The 20,963-nt window shown below is 43.5% G+C and overlaps 1 protein-coding gene across 2 annotated transcripts; it reads right to left on the bottom strand.

The window, feature by feature from the left end:
- Positions 1 to 783: 783 nt before the first annotated feature.
- On the bottom strand, positions 784 to 20,444 carry LOC120997935 (anosmin-1-like). 2 transcript variants are annotated; one of them, XM_040428306.1, is made up of 6 exons: positions 20,313 to 20,444; positions 17,327 to 17,421; positions 15,182 to 15,350; positions 3,247 to 3,449; positions 1,438 to 1,569; positions 784 to 809 (listed from the first exon to the last, which is right to left on the bottom strand). In XM_040428306.1, the coding sequence occupies exons 1-5, from the start codon at positions 20,440 to 20,442 to the stop codon at positions 1,453 to 1,455; spliced, it is 714 nt and encodes a 237-aa protein (XP_040284240.1). In that variant the 5' UTR covers positions 20,443 to 20,444; the 3' UTR covers positions 784 to 809; positions 1,438 to 1,452. The 2 variants fall into 2 exon arrangements, with proteins under 2 accessions (XP_040284240.1, XP_040284241.1); XM_040428307.1 differs by lacking the exons at positions 784 to 809; positions 1,438 to 1,569 and adding an exon at positions 2,487 to 2,971.
- Between the last annotated feature and the right edge of the window lie 519 nt (positions 20,445 to 20,963).

Raw genomic sequence — 20,963 nt, 5'->3', positions numbered from 1 at the left:
CAACCACCCAGAGTCCTTGTCTCTTCACTACCTAGAGAGAAAAACTAAATACAATGTGTGGTTCACTGAGTCTGACCTTTAAAGGAGGTATAATTGAGTAATTGACTAATTAAGTGTTATTGCTAATAAATCTGTCTCTTCGGCTGTATCTAGGGGACTAACATCCCATTTGTTATTGTGCTGCCCTAGGACATCCAGGAAAACGTATTTTTTTAATTTCAAACGATTTTAGGGCTCCTCCGAGATTTTTTATTATCTGGGAAAATTTCCTTCATTTTCCTTGATATATAAATTATGGGTAATATTTTGCATATTCACTGACTAATGACTTTGAGGTATATGGTATCCTTGTCCATGTCATAACTCTTGCCTGTACATTTCATAGCATGAGTATTCACGTGTAGACATAAAGGAAATTTACGTACACAATGACAATGGATTTTGTTCTATAAATATATTTTAATGAAAATAGTATAAATTAAAATGCAAAATGTATAAAGGGCTATATACAAAAAAAATAAGATAATTTACAAAAAAATTATCTGTACAAAAAACCCAGATTATTTGTATATAGTATGATATACCTACTTACAAACAACTAGATTAGCACAGTTCTGGAGGGAGCTGTTTCATTTAGACACACTATAATACATCACTTTAGAGATGAGAGTCTTTCTCCTTGTTTTCTTTGTGTGACTACCGTATAGCCACATTTTCTGTTTGCCTCGTGTGTATAGTGTTATTGCTCATTTCTAGCATGTAAGGTAGTCAATCTTTTTTTTAATAAATTTTCTGAAAGGGCCAAAAACCTGAAATGAGAGAAAAATAACATGGATATAAAAGCAACCGAATGTATAATTACCTTTCACACATACAATTGTAACCATTATAGGGAGTTACTTTTAAAGGAGAACTAACTAAATATATATTTTTTATGCATCATTCTTATTGCAAAAGGAAAAATGGCATGTCTACTTGTTCTTGTGATAATGCATTGAGCACATTGCTTTCTTTTGGCATGGCAACTGGCTTTTATTCAGATAGGAAATAGGTTGGACCATAGACAGGACTTCACCATCTTCCCAAGAATCCATAATGCAAAATCTTCCTACTTATGCACCAACAGAGCTGCAGGAAATGTATCCCAGTCATTGAAGTCCTGTAGAAGCCATAATGGCAGCCATATTGGTCACCCAGGCTTTGTAGAAACAACTCTTAACGAAAAGATGAAAGATTTAAACCTGCCACCACAAAGTGCAGAACATTCTGAGGCAGCATGTTATAGAGCAGGAGGAGCTGAGCAGATTTACTATATATAGTTTTTTAGGGTAATTATTTAGTTAGTTATTTAATTATGTAGCCTTGCATCTTCTTTTCTGATTTTAAGGGAAAATTCAATGGAAAGGATTATTGTAGAAGACCCACTCTGTAGCTTACCTTACAGTCCAATCCCTATGCAGGAGTGAGGAAGATTTCCTCTGTAGATAAACCATTGAGGGTGACTATTTGGACTTTAACGTGGTAGAACGTTGAGGGCTTCAGGTCATCAATAATCACAAAGTTATGCGTCTTCAACACACATAGGAAGATGATTGTATCATGTAGAAAGAAAACACAAGGTTATACAATAATAATAGAAAATAAATGGAGTGGTGCTGTACTCAGCCTTCCGCTCCATTCAAACTCCTCCTCACCACTGTCATATAGTGAGGAGAAATGAGGGCTTAAGACACCTGTTCTATTGAAAGAGCAAGGTCCCAGCAGTGGGGCCCCAAGCAACTACATATGCTGTAGATAGGCAATAAAAGTCAATTTTGACGAAAACCCGTTTAAAAGTTGGGAACTTATTACACCCTGTGCCCCAAAATTCTAGCTTCAAAAAGTAGCAAAATAGGGCTTTGTGATTTTTTTGGGCTCGCTTATGCAAACATGTTGTGCCTTTTTGCATTTTTACATACTCGCTCCAATATTTTGAAAACGGTGTAGGAAAGTGGGTGTGGTTAGCTATGTTAATTAGTTCCACTCCATATTTATCAGGCCAACTTTAAAATAAATAAATAAAAAATCTTGCAAACTTGCTCCAGTAAGGGGGGTCATTTACCAAGACCAGCATTTCACATGCTAGGCTTAGTAAAATCCCCTCTGAAAGAAAATCAAAGAAATGTATGAAGGTACATGCACCAGAAATGAAATCTACTGTCTACTGACAAGGAGGCCAAGGCCGAGAGCCAAGAGGTGACATCAGCAGAGGAGCGAAGGCCTCGTCATAAATTAGACACAGAGCCAGCATTCCGCGTGCCTGGAGTAAACAGGACTCCTGCTCCTGACTGCTTTCCAGGCGTAAAAGATAGATGTGTCAGGGCCAAAATCAGCCCCCTCCACTGCCCCATTACTCCCTCGCCACTCCCAAGTGGCGAGGATAGTGTAAAAAAAATGCCCCTGTGACAAAATATTGTCGCACAGGCCAGTAAAAGCTGGCGTAAAAATATTCATAAATGACCACCATAGTTTTTCACAATGCATAGCCAGATACAGATACTAAAAGTGCCCATTAAATCCTTATAATGGGATCCATTGGGTTCTGTTGTGTACTCTATCATTTTGATGGGAAGAATAGCTATTCTTCCTGCCGAATCAGCTGTTTTAAGAGGCTATATTGCTCCAGTGAGTGCTGCAGCCCCATCCTAGGCCAGTGACATCACATTCATCGGTCCTGTGGCCTAGGCACAGCTCAGTCCTATTCAAGACAACGGGCCTGAGCTACAATACCAATTATAACTGCAATACAACGTACAGCGCTGTGCTTGGTAACCAGTGAGAAGGTACCAATGCTCTTTGGAGCGCCATAGGCTCTTCAGACTGCTGACTGATGGCAGTGCCCACCAATCAGATATTGACTTACAGTAGGGTCATCAATATTCTACTCCTGGAAAACCCCTTTAACTGCTGTGCATATATTTTATCCAGTTACCTAAAATGTTAGTGAAATAAAAGTCACATTGTAATAAACCACTGTAAATACACAAAGATCTCGTGTATAATGGTCAGTATTCTGCATTGGTATTTGTCAGCCAAAAATCAGGGGAGGGCCCAAAACACAAAGAGGTGCTCATCTTTCTGTATATTCTGTTTTCACTGTTTATGTTCCACTCCTGGTTTTAGCTTACAAATACTGATGCAAGAAATATCACCAAAACACAAAATGCAACACGTTATTTTATTGTTTCTGGACCACACTATACTTACAGCTGGAAGTGTGAGTGTGTTGTACGATGCAGCAGTTTGTGACATCTCTGCCCAGCTAAATAGAAAGCTTTTGATGGAGAAGAAGTCATCAGTTTGCAAAACTTTCCAGTGAAATTCTCCTTTAATTTTCCCATTCACATTCTGGAAGACTGCTCTTAATTTTACAGATCTATGCATCAGACTTCTGGACAGACGGTGGCGCCCTGGAGTTGCAGATAAGCAGCATGTTTTATGACGGCTTACAAATGCTCTCCATACAGCGGCTTTGTATGTAAGCACACAAGCATTTAATCAGTGCACACTGTTCTTGTAATCTTTACAGTACAATTGTATCCCCATTCCAAGACATTTATGGGCAAATGGTGAGGATATTCTTGTGACCTGATGTCCACACTTTACCACTGCTCTGGAGGTAATCACATTCTCTGCTAGTTCCTAACTATTCTTTACGTTGCATATTTGCTCAAGTTAGAAATTGCAGAAGGGCAACCGATAACTCAAATTCACTGTGGTTGCTTTCAAAACCGGTCATTCCTATTTGATAAATTGTCAGGGCCCAGTCTTATAAGTGGGTTGAAAACAGCTTTGCCTCTCTACTCTTACAACCATTTTTCTCCCCCATGTTCTGTTTGTTTTAAGTCAGCGGGGCTTCTGTTTCTTAAACTGATCCGTGTGCTTGATTCGAGAAACTCAGTGCATGTCCTATTCTGGTCTGCTTTTGTGAATCAGAATAGCAAATTCAAGTGTGGACGGCTTCCGTGCTACCCGTTTTTCATAAATCTGTTTTGTGCAGATGAAAAATCAGACAAGACAGTATAAATAAGCCCTGACAAATCACATACTGTGTCCTTTGCAGTTAATGTTGCTATGGATTACAGCTGAACCTGTTGTGGTGGTAGCACCACCCAGGTTGAAGTGTTAGGGTACGGCCACACGGTCAGGTTTCTTGATGCAGCTTTGGAAACCAAAATCAAGAGTGGACCATAAAAGGAGAGAAATTATAAAGGACAGATAGAACTTCTCTCATTTCAATTCACTCCTGGTTTTGACTTGTGGTCTTACCCTTACGCTGCTTATCAAGGTTGCCAGAACTACACTTATCTGATGTTATATTATTTATATATGCAAAATCATTATACAGTCAGGTCCATAAATATTGGGACATCGACACAATTTTAACATTTTTGGCTCTATACACCACCACAATGGATTTGAAAGGAAACAAACAAGATGTGCTTTAACTGCAGACTGTCAGCTTTAATTTGAGGGTATTTACATCCAAATCAGGTGAACGGTGTAGGAATTACAACAGTTTGCATATGTGCCTCTCACTTGTAAAGGGACCAAAAGTAATGGGACATAATAATAATCATAAATCAAACTTTCACTTTTTAATACTTGGTTGCAAATCCTTTGAAGTCAATTACAGCCTGAAGTCTGGAACACATAGACATCACCAGACGCTTGCTTTCATCCCTGGTGATGCTCTGCCAGGCCTCTACTGCAACTGTCTTCAGTTCCTGCTTGTTCTTGGGGCATTTTCTCTTCAGTTTTGTCTTCAGCAAGTGAAATGCATGCTCAATCGGATTCAGGTCAGGTGATTGACTTGGCCATTGCATAACATTCTACTTCTTTCCCTTAAAAAACTCTTTGGTTGCTTTTGCAGTATGCTTTGGGTCATTGTCCATCTGCACTGTGAAGCGCCGTTCAATGAGTTCTGAAGCATTTGGCTGAATATGAGCAGATAATATTGCCCGAAACACTTCAGAATTCATCCTGCTGCTTTTGTCAGCAGTCACATCATCAATAAATACAAGAGAACCAGTTCCATTGGCAGCCATACATGCCCACGCCATGACACTACCACCACCATGCTTCACTGATGAGGTGGTATGCTTAGGATCATGAGCAGTTCCTTTCCTTCTCCATACTCCTCTCTTCCCATCACTCTGGTACAAGTTGATCTTGGTCTCATCTGTCCATTGGATGTTGTTCCAGAACTGTGAAGGCTTTTTTAGATGTGGCCTTCCTTTAGATGTGGCCTTCCTGTTTTTGAGGCTCACCAATGGTTTACATCTTGTGGTGAATCCTCTTTATTCACTCTGGTGAAGTCTTCTCTTGATTGTTGATTTTGACACACATACACCTACCTCCTGGAGAGTGTTCTTGATCTAGCCAACTGTTGTGACGGGTGTTTTCTTCAACAGGGAAAGAATTCTTCAGTCATCCACCACAGTTGTTTTCCATGGTCTTCCGGGTCTTTTGGTGTTGCTGAGCTCACCGGTGCGTTCCTTCTTTTTAAGAATGTTCCAAACAGTTGTTTTGGCCACGCCTAATGTTTTGCTATCTCTCTGATGGGTTTGTTTTGTTTTTTTCAGCCTAATGATGGCTTGCTTCACTGATAGTGACAGCTCTTTGGATCTCATCTTGAGAGTTGACAGCAACAGATTCCAAATGCAAATAGCACACTTGAAATGAACTCTGTACCTTTTATCTGCTCATTGTACTTGGGATAATGAGGGAATAACGCACACCTGGCCATGGAACAGCTGAGAAGCCAATTGTCCCATTACTTTTGGTCCCTTAACAAGTGGGAGGCACATATGCAAACTGTTGTAATTACTACACTGTTCACCTGATTTGGATGTAAATACCCTCAAATTAAAGCTGACAGTCTGCAGTTAAAGCACATCTTGTTCGTTTCATTTCAAATCCATTGTGGTGGTGTATAGAGCCAAAAATGTTAGAATTGTGTCGATGTCCCAATATTTATGGACCTGACTGTATCTCACCTCATTTAATTGTGCAATGTAACCAGCATCATGTTTCATATGTCATGTGAGTGTGTTGTGATGTGACATTTGCGCCTTAAAATGCCAGCAAGTAAAGGATAAAATGTAATTGCACTGCTGTGGATAAAGAGCCCTAGGTACAGTGGGGGAAATAATTATTTGACCCCTCACTGATTTTGTAAGTTTGTCCAATGACAAAGAAATGAAAAGTCTCAGAACAGTATCATTTAAATGGTAGGTTTATTGTAACAGTGGCAGATAGCACATCAAAAGGAAAATCGAAAAAATAACTTTAAATAAAAGATAGCAACTGATTTGCATTTCATTGAGTGAAATAAGTATTTGAACCCTCTAACAAAAAAAGACTTAATACTTGGTGGAAAAACCCTTGTTTGCAAGCCCCGGAGTCAAACGTTTCTTGTAATTGATGACCAAGTTTGCGCACATTTTAGGAGGAATGTTGGTCCACTCCTCTTTGCAGATCATCTCTAAATCCCTAAGGTTTCGAGGCTGTCTCTGTGCAACTCTGAGCTTGAGCTCCCTCCATAGGTTTTCGATTGGATTAAGGTCCGGAGACTGACTAGGCCACTCCATGACCTTAATGTGCTTCTTCTTGAGCCACTCCTTTGTTGCCTTTGCTGTATGTTTTGGGTCATTGTCGTGCTGGAACACCCATCCACGACCCATTTTCAGTTTCCTGGCAGAGGGAAGGAGGTTGTCGCTCAGGATTTCACGATACATGGCTCCGTCCATTTTCCCGTTTATGCGAATAAGTTGTCCTGTGCCCTTAGCAGAAAAACACCCCCAAAGCAAAATGTTTCCACCCCCATGCTTGACGGTGGGGACGGTGTTTTGGGGGTCATAGGCAGCATTTTTCTTCCTCCAAACACAGCGAGTTGAGTTAATGCCAAAGAGCTCTATTTTGGTCTCATCAGACCACAGCACCTTCTCCCAGTCACTCTCTGAATCATTCAGGTGTTCATTGGCAAACTTCAGACGGGCCTGCACATGTGCCTTCCTGAGCAGGGGGACCTTGCGTGCCCTGCAGGATTTTAATCCATTGCGGTGTAATGTGTTTCCAATGGTTTTCTTGGTGACTGTGGTCCCTGCTAATTTGAGGTCATTAACTAACTCCTCCCGTGTAGTTCTAGGATGCTTTTTCACCTTTCTCAGAACCATTGACACCCCACGAGGTGAGATCTTGCGTGGAGCCCCAGAGCGAGGTCGATTGATGGTCATTTTGTGCTCCTTCCATTTTCGAACAATCGCACCAACAGTTGTCACCTTCTCTCCCAGCTTCTTGCTAATGGTTTTGTAGCCCATTCCAGCCTTGTGCAGGTCTACAATTTTGTCTCTGACATCCTTGGACAGCTCTTTGGTCTTTCCCATGTTGGAGAGTTTGGAGTCTGCTTGATTGATTGATTCTGTGGACAGGTGTCTTTTATACAGGTGACTAGTTAAGACAGGTGTCCTTAATGAGGGTGACTAATTGAGTAGAAGTGTCTAACCACTCTGTGGGAGCCAGAACTCTTAATGGTTGGTAGGGGTTCAAATACTTATTTCACTCAATGAAATGCAAATCAGTTGCTATCTTTTATTTAAAGTTATTTTTTCGATTTTCCTTTTGATGTGCTATCTGCCACTGTTACAATAAACCTACCATTGAAATGATACTGTTCTGAGACTTTTCATTTCTTTGTCATTGGACAAACTTACAAAATCAGTGAGGGGTCAAATAATTATTTCCCCCACTGTATATTGTGGCCTTGTGCATGGCGGTATACAGGGGCGTAGCTATAAGCTCATGGGCCCTGGTGCAAGAGTTCAGCTTGGGCCCCGTCCCTCAGTGCTTGTTGGCAAGGGGCAGGGGAGCATATAGCCTTCCTGCTGCCTGAGGCAAACATTGAAAGGACACCCCCTCATGCCAAATTCTTAACCTAACCCCTTCCCTCCAGCCAGAGGTGTAAATTGACCAGTATGCACTTTCTATAATGCCAGTGTCTTATGTGGCACAAGGGTCTTTGGGCCCCATCAGGCTCCTGGGCCCGGTAGCGACTGCTACCTCTGCACCCCCTATAGCTACGCCCCTGGCGGTATACTATACTGGTGATAAAAAAGGTTGCCTGGGATGTGGTGGTGACACTTTGGGGGACATTTATCTTGGGCACGATATCGAAGTCACTGCATACTGATGCAGTTATACCGATATTATATAAACTGCACTGTTTATGTTCAGAATAGCATTGTATTATGAGATACTGCACTATAAAGTATTGCATTGGTTTACGGCTAGATACTCAGCAATGCTGGGGTGAGTCTGTGGTTGGTGTAGAGGTCACATGTGATGTGTACCTGCAGCGCAAAGCACACCTGTGTGGGAGGTAAATAGATGTGCCTAATGGGACCTTGTGGTCAGAGCATTCAGGCAGCCTTCACAGGGTAGGCTGGAAGATGGGGAGCAAGATGACAAATGCATGATAATGAGTTAACCGCTTCACGTCCGCCCATAGACTATAAACGTCCTATGGGTGGACGTCTATTTCTGACAGCACGTTTTAAAACGTCCTGTCAGAAATAGCAGCTGCACGCTAATCGTGCAGCTGCTGATCGGGTTGCCCGCTGTCAGTGACAGCAGGGCAACCCTAAGACAAGGCAGGGACAGTGCCCAGGTGTCCCTGCCTTCACGATCGCTGCAGACACAGCGCTCACCGAGCGCTGTGTCTGCAGAGCAGGAAGCGCTGTGTGCTTCCTGTTCCGGCCCGGCGGTCATGTGACCGCCGTGACCGGAGAGTGCAGGATCTGTGTGAGGTCTCTCAGAGACCTCGATCAGCCCTGCACTGAAGCTGTACAGCGCTGGATTGCTGCTGTACAGCCTCTCTAGGGGTGCATTTGTCCTGTAACTGGGGATACTATGTCAGCCCCAGTTACAGGAGAAATCAACAGTGAAAAAAAAAAGAAAAAGTGAAGCAAATGTCCCCCAGAGGTCTTGTATGACCTTATGGGGGACGAAAAGTGTAAAAAAAAATAAAAAAAATAAAGGGTTGAAAAAATAAAATAAAATAAAGTTTCACATGTAAAAAAAAAAAAAGTTCCCAAGTAAGGAATAAAAAAAAAAAATTAAAAATAGAAAAAATAAAATAAAATAGACATATTTGGTATTGCCGCGTCCGTAAAAACCAGCTCTATAAAAATATCACATGACCTAACCCCTCGGGTGAACACCGTAAAAAAATAAATAAATAAACTGTCAAAACAAGCAATTTTTGTCACCTTGCATCACAAAAGGTGCAACACCAAGTGATCAAAAACGCGTATGTCCCACAAAATAGTACCAATAAAACCCGTCACCTCATCCCGCAAAAAATGAGCCCCTACATAAGAAAATCTCTCAAAAAATAAAAAAAACTATAGCTCTTAGAACATGGAGACATTAAAACATAATTTTTTTGTTTCAAAAATGCTATTATTGTGTAAAACTTTTAATAAATGAGAAAAAGTATACATATTAGGTATCGCCACGTCCGTAACAATCTGCTCTATAAAAATGTCACTTGACTGAACCCCTCAGGTGAACGCTGTAAAAATAAATAAATAGAAACTGTGCTAAAACAACCAATTTTTTGGTCACCTTGCCCCATAAAGTGTTATAATGAATGATCAAAAAATCATATGTACCCAAAAATAGTACTAATAAAACTGGCACCTTATCCCCTAGTTTCCAAAATGGGGTCACTTCTTGGGAGTTTCTACTGTAAGGGTGCATCAGGGGGCTTCAAATGGGACATGGCATCTAAAAACCATGTGGAGTTCCTTTTCTTCTGCGCCCTGCCGTGTGCCCATACAGCAGTTTATGACCACATGTGGGGTGTTTCTCTAAACCGCAGAATCTGGGTAATAAATATTGAGTTTTGTTTGGCTGTTAACCATCGATGTGTTAAAGAAAAAAATTGATTAAAATGGAAAATCTGCCAAAAAAGTGAAATTTAAAAATTTGATCTCCATTTTCCATTAATTCTTGTGGAACGCCTAAAGGGTTAACAAAGTTTGTAAAATCGGTTTTGAATACCTTGAGGTGTGTAGTTTCTACAATGGGGTCATTTATGGGGGTATCCACTATGTAGGCCCCACAAAGTGACTTCATACCTGAACTGGTCCTTAAAAAGTGGGTTTTGGCAATTTTCTTAAAAATTTGAAGAATTGCTTCTAAACTTCTAAGCCTTCTAACGTCCTAAAAAAATAAAATTACATTTCCAAAATGATGCCAACATAAAGTAGACATATGGGGAATGTTAAATAATAAATATTTTATGAGGTATCACTTTCTGTTTTAAAAGCAGAGAAATTGAAATTTAGAAAATTGCGAATTTTTCAAATTTTTGGGTAAATTTGGGATTTTTTCATAAATAAAGGTGAAATATTTTGACTCAAATTTATGACTATCATGAAGTACAATGTGTCACGAGAAAACAATCTCTGAATGACTTGGATAAATAAAGGCGTTCCAAAGTTATTACCACATAAAGTGAGATATGTCAGTTTTGCAAAATTTGGCCTGGTCAGGAAGGGGGCAAATGGCCCAGATGGGAAGTGGTTAACAAGTGGAGGTGGGTGTCACTCAAAAATTGGCTCACTAGCTCAGGGGGTCTAGAGATGGTCAGACTGGTAAGCACCACAGTGGAGAAGGGGTAGCTAATTTGCACTGCCTAGTTCTCTTAGCAGCAGAGGATCTGTGGAGAAGCCAAGTCAGGAATAAAGTACCACCAGCATACTGCAAGTATCACTTGAATAGGTAGTGTCACATGGTGCAGGTTGAGAGGAAGGTGATGCTGTAACCTGATAGCGACTATACAGATTGTGCAGAAAAGCACCACAAGGAGAAAGTGCCATGGCCTACACAGCAACTACATTCATCCTTATTGCTGCCGTTGGAGGAGATTCGAGGGTGCCAGTACCTAGAAATTTGGGTGCAGTGCTTTCCAAGGGAGACTTTTATTTGCAACAACATAACCACCTTAACCTTTCAAGTATGACTGCACATACAGAGATAGTTGTTCAGTGATTAGGACCACCCACTGGACTCCTAAGATCAGAGATGGCAGAGATATAATTCATAATATACTGAATCTTTTCACAGAAAACCATATATTAATCTGATCAGCTCCTTCTGCCCTATAACATGCTGCCTGCAGAATGGACTACATTTTCAAAGAAATATGTTTCCTTTAACTAACCACCTAACTGTTTTCCCCGAGTCTAGCTTGGGCAGTGGGAAAAGTAGCTAACTGTTCTGCCGGAGCTGGGCTCGGGCAGAAAATGGAGGGGGGAGGACTGCTTTAGATGCTGCTATCTCCTGAATGGTAGCAGCTAGAAACATGCAGCTGGTCTTGTTTGAAAGATAACATTCCAGGACCAAATTGACAGCATTAGTGAGAAATCACTTCTAGAAATTGAGTCGGGAATAATCGGCGGGTAAAATCTGCTTTTACTTTCACTTTCAGCTGCATTCACAGCATCCCGATTTCTATCAGTGATATCTTCTCCTGTACAGAATGTATTGCTGTCATTCTGATATTGTCAGAAAACTTGGAATGCCAGCTTTCAAACAATACAAAATACAAAGCCCATATCTCTAGCTGCTACCAAACCAGAGATATGAGCATTTAAAGCAGCCCCCCCCTCTCATCTTCAGTCTAGAGGAGAATGAGGGAGCAGCTGCAGAGCTTACAGGCTGCAGGAGGAGACAAAAAAAAATGTAAAAAATATATAGATGTGGTATTATCATCAATGTACTGACCGACATAATAAAGTTACGTTATTTTTACCGCACAGTGAACACCGTAAAAAAAAATCCACAAAATAATATAAAAATTGCTGTTTTTTTATCTTTCCCCCTAAAAATAAAATAATAAAAGTTATTTAATACACTATATAACCCAAAAAAGTTTCCTAAAAAACCTACAACTAATCCCGCTAAATAAAAAAAAATTTAAGAAAAAATTTAAAAGTTATGACTGCTAGAACACAAAGGGGGGAAATATGATTGGTCCTTAAAGGGATTCTGTCACCAAGTTTTAGGTTATAGAGCTGCGGACATGCATGGCTAGATCGCCGCTAGCATGTCCGCAATATACCTGTCCTATAGGGTTGTGTGCTTTTATTTTCTTTAAAAAAGGATTTTATAGATATGTAAATTAGTCTTGTAAGGTGACCAAGGGGCTGTACGAACCTTCCTGGTGCCCAGCCACGCCCGCCCGTGAAAGACCCCAGCACCGCCTATGTCCTCCGAATCTCCTCCTTTCGTCACCGTTAGATAGGCGTAATCTCACGTGCCGGTATAGTGTTCCTTCCCTGTGCTGGCATCAGCCTCAGGGAAGGAACTGCGCATGCACGAGCTCGCGTTGATGAAAGGAGGAGATTCGGAGGACATAGGCGGTGCTGGGCTCCTTCACAGGCGGGCGTGGCTGGGCACCAGGAAGGTTCGTACAGCCCCTTGGTCACCTTACAAGACTAATTTACATATCTCTAAAATCTTTTTTTAAAGAAAATAAAAGCACACAGCCCTATAGGACCGGTATATTGCGGACATGCTAGCGGCGATCTAGCCGTGCATGTCCGCAGCTCTATAGCCTAAAACTTGGTGACAGAATCCCTTTAAGGCTAAAATTAATGATGTCACTAAGGGGTTAAACATTCAATAGTGTCCCCTGAGTTGTGCGCCAACAAGATTTACTGCAGACATATTAAAAATCTACAAGAAAAAAAGTGACATTTTTGGGAGGGTTTTTCCAATTTTAACGTGACGTAAGGTTAAGGCCTCATGCACACGACCGTTGTGTGCATCCGTAGCCGTTGTGCCGTTTTCCGTTTTTTTTCGCGGACCCATTGACTTTCAATGGGTCCGTGGAAAAAACGGAAAATGCACCGTTTGGCAGCCGCATCCGTGAGCCGTGTTTTCTGGCCGTGAAAAAAATATGACCTGTCCTATTTTTTTCACGGCCAACGGTTCACGGACCCATTCAAGTCAATGGGTCCGTGAAAGAACACGGATGCACACAAGATTGGCATCCGTGTCCGTGATCCGTGGCCGTAGGTTAGTTTTTATACAGACGGATCCGAAGATCCGTCTGCATAAAAGCTTTTTCAAAGCTGAGTTTTCACTTCGTGAAAACTCAGAACCGACAGTATATTCTAACACAGAAGCGTTCCCATGGTGATGGGGACGCTTCTAGTTAGAATACACTACAAACTGTGTACAAGACTGCCCCCTGCTGCCTGGCAGCACCCGATCTCTTACAGGGGGCAGTGATCAGCACAATTAACCCCTTCAGGTGCGGCACCTGAAGGGGTTAATTGTGCTGATCACGGCCCCCTGTAAGAGATCAGGGCTGCCAGGCAGCAGGGGGCAGACCCCCCCCCCCCCCTCCCCAGTTTGAATATCTTGGGTGGCCAGTGCGGCCCCCCCCCCTCCCTCTATTGTAATAAATCGTTGGTGGCACAGTGTGCGCCCCCCCCCCCTCCCTCCCGCTATTGTAATAATTCGTTGGTGGCACAGTGTGCGCCCCCCATCGGCCCCCCCTCCCTCTATAGCATTAACAACATTGGTGGCCAGTGTGCGGCCTCCCATCTCTCCCCCCCCCCCCCCCCCATCATTGGTGGCAGCGGAGTTCCGATCGGAGTCCCAGTTTAATCGCTGGGGCTCCGATCGGTAACCATGGCAACCGGGACGCTACTACAGTCCTGGTTGCCATGGTTACTTAGCAATAGTACAATAGTAGAAGATTCATACTTACCTGCTCCAGGCTGCTGCTGCGATGTTCGTGTCCGGCCGGGAGCTCCACCTACTGGTAAGTGACAGGTCTGTGCGGCGCATTGCTAAATGAACTGTCACTTACTAGTAGGAGGAGCTCCCGGCCGGACACGAACCTCGCAGCTCCCAGGTAAAGTATGAATCTTTTACTATTGTACTATTGCTAGTAACCCGCTGCCACCAATAATCGGGGGGGGGGGGGGGGAAGATGGGAGGCCGCACACTAGCCACCAATGTTGTTAATGCTATAGAGGGAGGGGGGGCCAATGGGGGGCGCACACTGTGCCACCAACGATTTATTACAATAGAGGGAGGAAGGGGGGGGGGGCGCACTGGCCACCAATGATATTCAAACTGGGGAGGGGGGGGGGGGTCTGCCCCCTGCTGCCTGGCAGCCCTGATCTCTTACAGGGGGATATGATAGTACAATTAACCCCTTCAGGTGCGGCACCTAAGGGGTTAATTGTGCTGATCACGGCCCCCTGTAAGAGATCGGATGCTGCTAGGCAGCAGGGGGCAGTCATGTACACAGTTTGTAGTATATTCTAACTAGAAGCGTCCCCATCACCATGGGAACGCCTCTGTGTTAGAATATACTGTCGGAAATGAGGTTTCACGATCTCACTCATATCCGACAGTATATTCTAACATAGAGGCGTTCCCATGGTGATGGGGACGCTTCAAGTTAAAATATACCATCGGATTGGAGAAAACTCCGATCTGATGGTATAAAAGGGACTCCAGACTTTACATTGAAAGTCAATGGGGACGGATCCGTTTGAAATGGCACCATATTGTGTCAACGTCAAACGGATCCGTCCCCATTGACTTGCATTGTAATTCAGGACGGATCCGTTTGGCTCCGCACGGCCAGGCGGACACCAAAACGACTTTTTTTTCATGTCCGTGGATCCTCCAAAAATCAAGGAAGACCCACGGACGAAAAAAACGGTCACGGATCACGGGAAAACGGAACCCCGTTTTGCGGACCGCAAAAAAATACGGTCGTGTGCATGAGGCCTAAGAGTGATACTTGAATATTAGATATAGGATTTTGTACCACTTTTAATTGATTTTAGCCATTGAGGGATAGCTGTAGTCCAAATGCGATCTTTGTGCCTACAGCTGTCATTTGAGTTATAGTTAGGGTGATCAATTGTGCTACAAGATATCTAGGTGTAGCCCCAGCCTAATAAATGAATACTATTACATCAATGTTTAAATGATTTCATTAAGGTTGAAATGCTTTTAGTAAAAGATGAGTCCATATTTTTCTGACAGAGTCGATATATTCTAACCAAACATTCAAACTGCACTTAGCTTGTAGGTCGCTCACCCAGTTTTGGACATCGTGCATCTTTCAGCCTTTTAACTTTCATGTTGTTGCACTTGGGTGTTTTTGCAAATATCACCTCTTCAACCAATGGTCCCTGAAGGGTGAATGGCCGTGCTGTTACTTTATATGTGCATGCAAACTGGAGGTCAGTAATTATGTAACTCGGACCCTAGAGTAAAAATTCAGAAGTCCTTATTTAACACCAATAGAGGGAAAAAATGCAAGTTGACTGCTTCATAATCATCAGCAAACAGGATTTTGAAATGTCATCATCATAAATTTTTGCCCTTTTTGCTGATTTGTATGCCTTTAGTTGTTAGTATGCTTGAGCGAATCGAGCTTCATTTGAAATGCTGTTTCTGTACAGCATTAAAATGTATTGTATTGTATACAATACATTGTAGTAAAATGTATTGGCTCCATGGAGCCAAACGCCATCTTACCCGAAGTCGCGCAAGACTTCGGTGAATTACTACCGTTTCATATGTGTGTATTTAAAAACATTTTAAAATAGGAATTTGAAGTTGGCTTTGGTACTGGCTGGTACCTCGGTACAAAAACCCACTTAGGATTCCTATTTTAAAATTTGGCTCCACAAAGCCAATACATTTGAAGGCAGTACAGAAACAGCATTTCAAACTACATTTTTGAACGAACCAACATCGGATCTATAATCCGAAGCTCGAATCGCTCAAACCTAGTTGTTAGCATCCAGTGAGCCTGGAGGTTGCCCTCAATTAGGCTACTTTCACACTTGCGGCAGTGTGATTCAGCGGGCAGTTCCATCGTCGGAACTGCCCGCCGGATCCGCCGATCTGCCGCTGACTGAAAGCATTTGTGAGACGGATCCGGGTGCGGATCCGTCTCACAAATGCATTGCAAGGACGGATCCGTCTCTCCGCTTGTCATGCGGACCGACGGATCCGTCTTGTAAATTTTTTCACATTTTTACCGATCTGCGCATGCGCATCCCGGAACGACGGATCCGGCATTCCGGTATTCTGAATGCCGGATCCGGCGCTAATTCATTCCTATGGGAAAAAATGCCAGATCCGGCGTTCAGGCAAGTCTTCCGTTTTTTTCGCCGGAGAGAAAACCGTAGCATGCTGCGGTTTTCTCTTTTGCCTGATCAGTCAAAACGACTGAACTGAAGACATCCTGATGAAAACTGAACGGATTACTCTCTATTCAGAATGCATGGGGACATACCTGATCAGTTCTTTTCCGGTATAGAGCCCCTGTGACGGAACTCTATGCCGGAAAAGAATAACGCAAGTGTGAAAGTAGCCTTAGGCCTCTTTCACACTTGCGTTGTTGGGATCCGGCATGCACTTCCGTTGCCGGAGGTGCCCGCCGGATCCGGAAAAACGCAAGTGTACTGAAAGCATTTGAAGACGGAACCGTCTTCCAAATGCTTTCAGTGTTACTATGGCACCCAGGACGCTATTAAAGTCCTGGCTGCCATAGTAGGAGCGGGGAGCGGGGGAGCGGTATACTTACAGTCCGTGCGGCTCCCGGGGCGCTCCAGAATGACGTCAGAGCGCCCCATGCGCATGGATGACGTGATCCATGCGATCACGTGATCCATGCGCTTGGGGCGCCCTGACGTCATTCTGGAGCGCCCGGGGAGCCGCACGGACGGTAAGTATACTGCTTCCCCGCTCCCCACTGCACTTTACCATGGCTGCCAGGACGTTAGCGTCCCAGCAGCCATGGTAACCATTCAGAAAAAGCTAAATGTCGGCTCTGGCAATGCGCCGAAGCGACGTTTAGCTTAAGGCCGGATCAATGCCTTCCAATGGGCATTAATTCCGGATCCGGCCTTGCGGCAAGTGTTCCGGATTTTTGGCCGGAGCAAAAAGCGCAGCATGCTGCGGTATTTTCTCCGGCCAAAAAACGTTCCGTTCCGGAACTGAAGACATCCTGATGCATCCTGAACGGATTTCACTCCATTCAGAATGCATTAGGATAATCCTGATCAGGATTCTTCCGGCATAGAGCCCCGACGACGGAACTCTATGCTGGAAGACAATAACGCAGGTGTGAAAGAGCCCTTATCCAGAACTTGCAAAGAGCAGCTCTTGTTCTGGAGGATGTTTCTTTTTCTAGTTGATATATCAATTACAAAATATAGACATTTCTCACCTTCACAACTGCTTTTCCCCCCAAGAAGGTGTCATTATTGTCACACATGACTGGTCTCCACTTTACTAAGTAAGTATAGGGTTTCACGTAACTGTCTGTAGACAAAAGATGATAGATTTAGAAACCACCATGTAATTACTGTGTAAGATTTCAGCTGTATGTTCATGTATCATAATTCTATATTATTATTATTATTAAAGTTATTTTCTCATGATAAAATTCCCTGTCTGGGAGATGAAATCTATTAAGTCACCCTATTATTATTATAAAACTTAGCCTTTCATAGTCAAATACTTCATAAAACAGAGCTTCTGGATACTTGCAATAGGGAATTACATAATAACTCTATGGTAGGAAGGAGCGTGCAAGCAATGCCAGTGTTACTTCACACTGTCTTATATACTGTACCCCCTAGGGTTCTGTAGCTGAAGGGTGCCCCTGTGCGAGTTATTAAATATAGAGGTTAATCCCACCTGGGGATAGAAGTAGTGATGTGGGCTATTAGAATTACCTAGGCCAGGGGTCTCACTAGATTTAATATCCCAGTTGCCTATGTGCTGCCCAGTGGCGTACCGCCCATAGAGGCAGACCACGCCATTGCTATGGGGCCCGCGGCACTGGGGGGCCCGGAGCGCAGAGAAGGCCCCGCCCACACTAGTAGGCCCCGCCCACTCATGACATGCGGCTATGCGACTGCTTTTCTTCTCAGGCTCAGCCAACTCTTCTTCCGCAATCTCCGCCGCCAGCCGCCCCCCGCCCGGAGTCTGACCTGATCTCCTGACCTGATCCTGACCTGACTGCTGCGGAATCAGGATCAAACCAGCCTTCAACTGCAAGTAGCGCTCGCTGGCCAATCAGCACAAGGCAACTCTGTTGAGGCCAGTGTGCGGCGTGCGCAAGGGAGGCGGGAGAATCGGTTCGCCGTCGGCCGTCGCCAGTGTGCCTGAGGAGCAGAGCTGCAGAGGAGACTTTAGTCAGAACTTGAAGCACCCTGTCGGACTGTCCCACTCCCTGGCCTGAACGCAGAGAGCAGACTCGGTCAGCACAGCAGAGACTAGGTATGATGATAATGTCAGACTCAGAAACCATTTTACTCAGAGATTGTCAGACACTGACAGCCTGACAGGCCAGGCACAGGCAGCAAGAGAGAGGAGGGGTGGGGAGGGTGACAGCCAGGACAGGGTGGGACATGCTTCAATCCCACTCCAGTGAGTCCTGTTATCCTCTATGAGCCCCACAATGCCTATGGGGTAGAAGTAGGAGAAAAGCACACTGTCCTGAGAATTTTGGGGGGCATTAGGGGTTGGACAGTGTGCTTTCCTCCTACACCTACACCTACTCCTTCCTAACAACCCCCCTCCCCCGGGCATTTTGGGGTTGGATATTAACCCCTCTAACTCCTTGCTGCTAATGCTGAGTGTGCACATAGCCACCAAATGATATTTCACCAACCAGCCAAACCACCCCCCCCACACACGCACACTCACACACAAACACATGCGCATATGTGCACACTCAGCATCAGCAGCAAGGAGTTAAAGGGGTTTAAAGAGTTAAGGAGTTTAAGGAGTTAAGTTTTAAGGAGTTAAAGGGGTACAAATACATGTACATTTTATACGTTACTGCAACAAAGTTGGTTAATAATAAAATAAAAATGTTTATCCCTAACAGTTTCAGTAGGTCATGTATAAATTTATTTAATGGGGGTGTGGCACGGGAGGAGCCAGATCAGGAAGTGGGAGGGGCCATGGTGGATAGTGGGCGGGGTTAAGGGGCCCAATTCAGATTTTTGCTATGGGGCCCAGTGATTTCTATGTACGCCCCTGGTGCTGCCCTAGTGTCTCATAGAAGGAGGGGGAGGGCAGGGAGAGATATAGGACGGGGAGAGGAGGAGCATGCTATTTATCCTAATGCTATATAGTTGGCTGCTACATTTGTGTCGTCCTGCTTGAATGCAGGTTAAAGGCATATATCACACTCTAATCCCCTTATTAGTCCCCAAATTAGTAGCATTTGCCTTTAAATCACTTTCCTGTAATTCATGCCTCCACTCTTAATGTCCTGGTACTCTTGTTCAGCCACTTCAAAGGGCTGTGCTGTACTGCGTCTGTATGAATATGCAAGTCTCACAATGTACAGTATACATTCACATACCCCGCAGGTTGTAATAATCAGCCACTTCGAGGGGCTTTGCTATTTGACTTCTAGCTAAGCAGCAAGTCATACACCACGCACACACTTACAGATCCCCTACTGTAAGTATCAATCACTTAAAGGGGTTGTCTCACTTCAGCAACTTGCATTCATTATGTAGAGAAAGTTAATACAAGGCACTTACTAATGTATTGTAATTATCCATATTGCCTCCTTTGCTGGCTGGATTCATTTTTCCATCACATTATACACTGCTCATTTCCATGGTTAAGACCATCCTGCAATCCTTCAGCGTTGGTCATGTTTGCAGACCATAGGAAAAAGTACCAGCCTCTGTGCTCTCACACCGTTCTGGCCACCAGAGAGGCTGACACTTTTTTCTATAGTGTGCAAGCACGGCCACCGTTGATTGATTACAGGGTGGTCGTAACCATGGAAACTAGCAATGTAAAATATGATGGAAAAATGAATCCAGCCAGCAAAGGAGGCAACATGGACAATCACAATACATTAGTAAGTGCCTTGTATGAACTTTCTCTACATGATAAATGCCTGAAGTCACACAACCCCTTTAACAAAGGGTAATGATATATACAGTATACTCTGTCTTCTAGTCAGTAACTCCTAGGATTCCCTAGCTGAAGGGTGCTGCTAGGTGAGTTATTAAAAACAGAGGATATTTCCAAATGGGCATAGGGGTGGTGTCATGGGACTAATGATATTACCTAGGCCAGGGGTCTCACTGGATTTAACATCCCAGTTCCCTATGTACTGCCCTGGTACTTTCTCATTTTAGCTGTTCTATGCTACAAAGTGGTGCAATAGATCTTACCTGACATTTGCTTCCAGAATAATTGTATTTTAATCTGACTATTGTGGTAAAAAGTAAATGCTTGTAAATCATGTTTACAACTTTTGTAAGATTTGTCTTGGTTGTCACATGGATTCAAAGTAGGATTCATGCTCCCTGCGTCTGTATGAATATGCAAGTCTCACAATGTACAGTATACATTCACATACCCCGCAGGTTGTAATAATCAGCCACTTCGAGGGGCTTTGCTATTTGACTTCTAGCTAAGCAGCAAGTCATACACCACGCACACACTTACAGATCCCCTACTGTAAGTATCAATCACTTAAAGGGGTTGTCTCACTTCAGCAACTTGCATTCATTATGTAGAGAAAGTTAATACAAGGCACTTACTAATGTATTGTAATTATCCATATTGCCTCCTTTGCTGGCTGGATTCATTTTTCCATCACATTATACACTGCTCATTTCCATGGTTAAGACCATCCTGCAATCCTTCAGCGTTGGTCATGTTTGCAGACCATAGGAAAAAGTACCAGCCTCTGTGCTCTCACACCGTTCTGGCCACCAGAGAGGCTGACACTTTTTTCTATAGTGTGCAAGCACGGCCACCGTTGATTGATTACAGGGTGGTCGTAACCATGGAAACTAGCAATGTAAAATATGATGGAA

The sequence above is a fragment of the Bufo bufo genome, chromosome 4 (assembly GCF_905171765.1).
Source record: "Bufo bufo chromosome 4, aBufBuf1.1, whole genome shotgun sequence".
Taxonomy (NCBI): domain Eukaryota; kingdom Metazoa; phylum Chordata; class Amphibia; order Anura; family Bufonidae; genus Bufo; species Bufo bufo.
The sequence above is the reverse complement of the archived record's forward strand: the minus strand, read 5'-3'. Positions and strand labels throughout refer to the sequence as shown.

Bases quoted from the DNA above. Each gene is read 5' to 3' on its own strand.
- LOC120997935 (XM_040428306.1), bottom strand. From the start codon at position 20,442: ATGAATCCTACTTTGAATCCATGTGACAACCAAGACAAATCTTACAAA. The intron at 17,422-20,312 runs GTAAGATCTATT...TTTTGTCTACAG, and splicing joins ATTCTGGAAGCAAATGTCAG to ACAGTTACGTGAAACCCTAT. The intron at 1,570-3,246 runs GTAAGTATAGTG...TGTGTGTTGAAG, and splicing joins ACACACTCACACTTCCAGCT to ACGCATAACTTTGTGATTAT.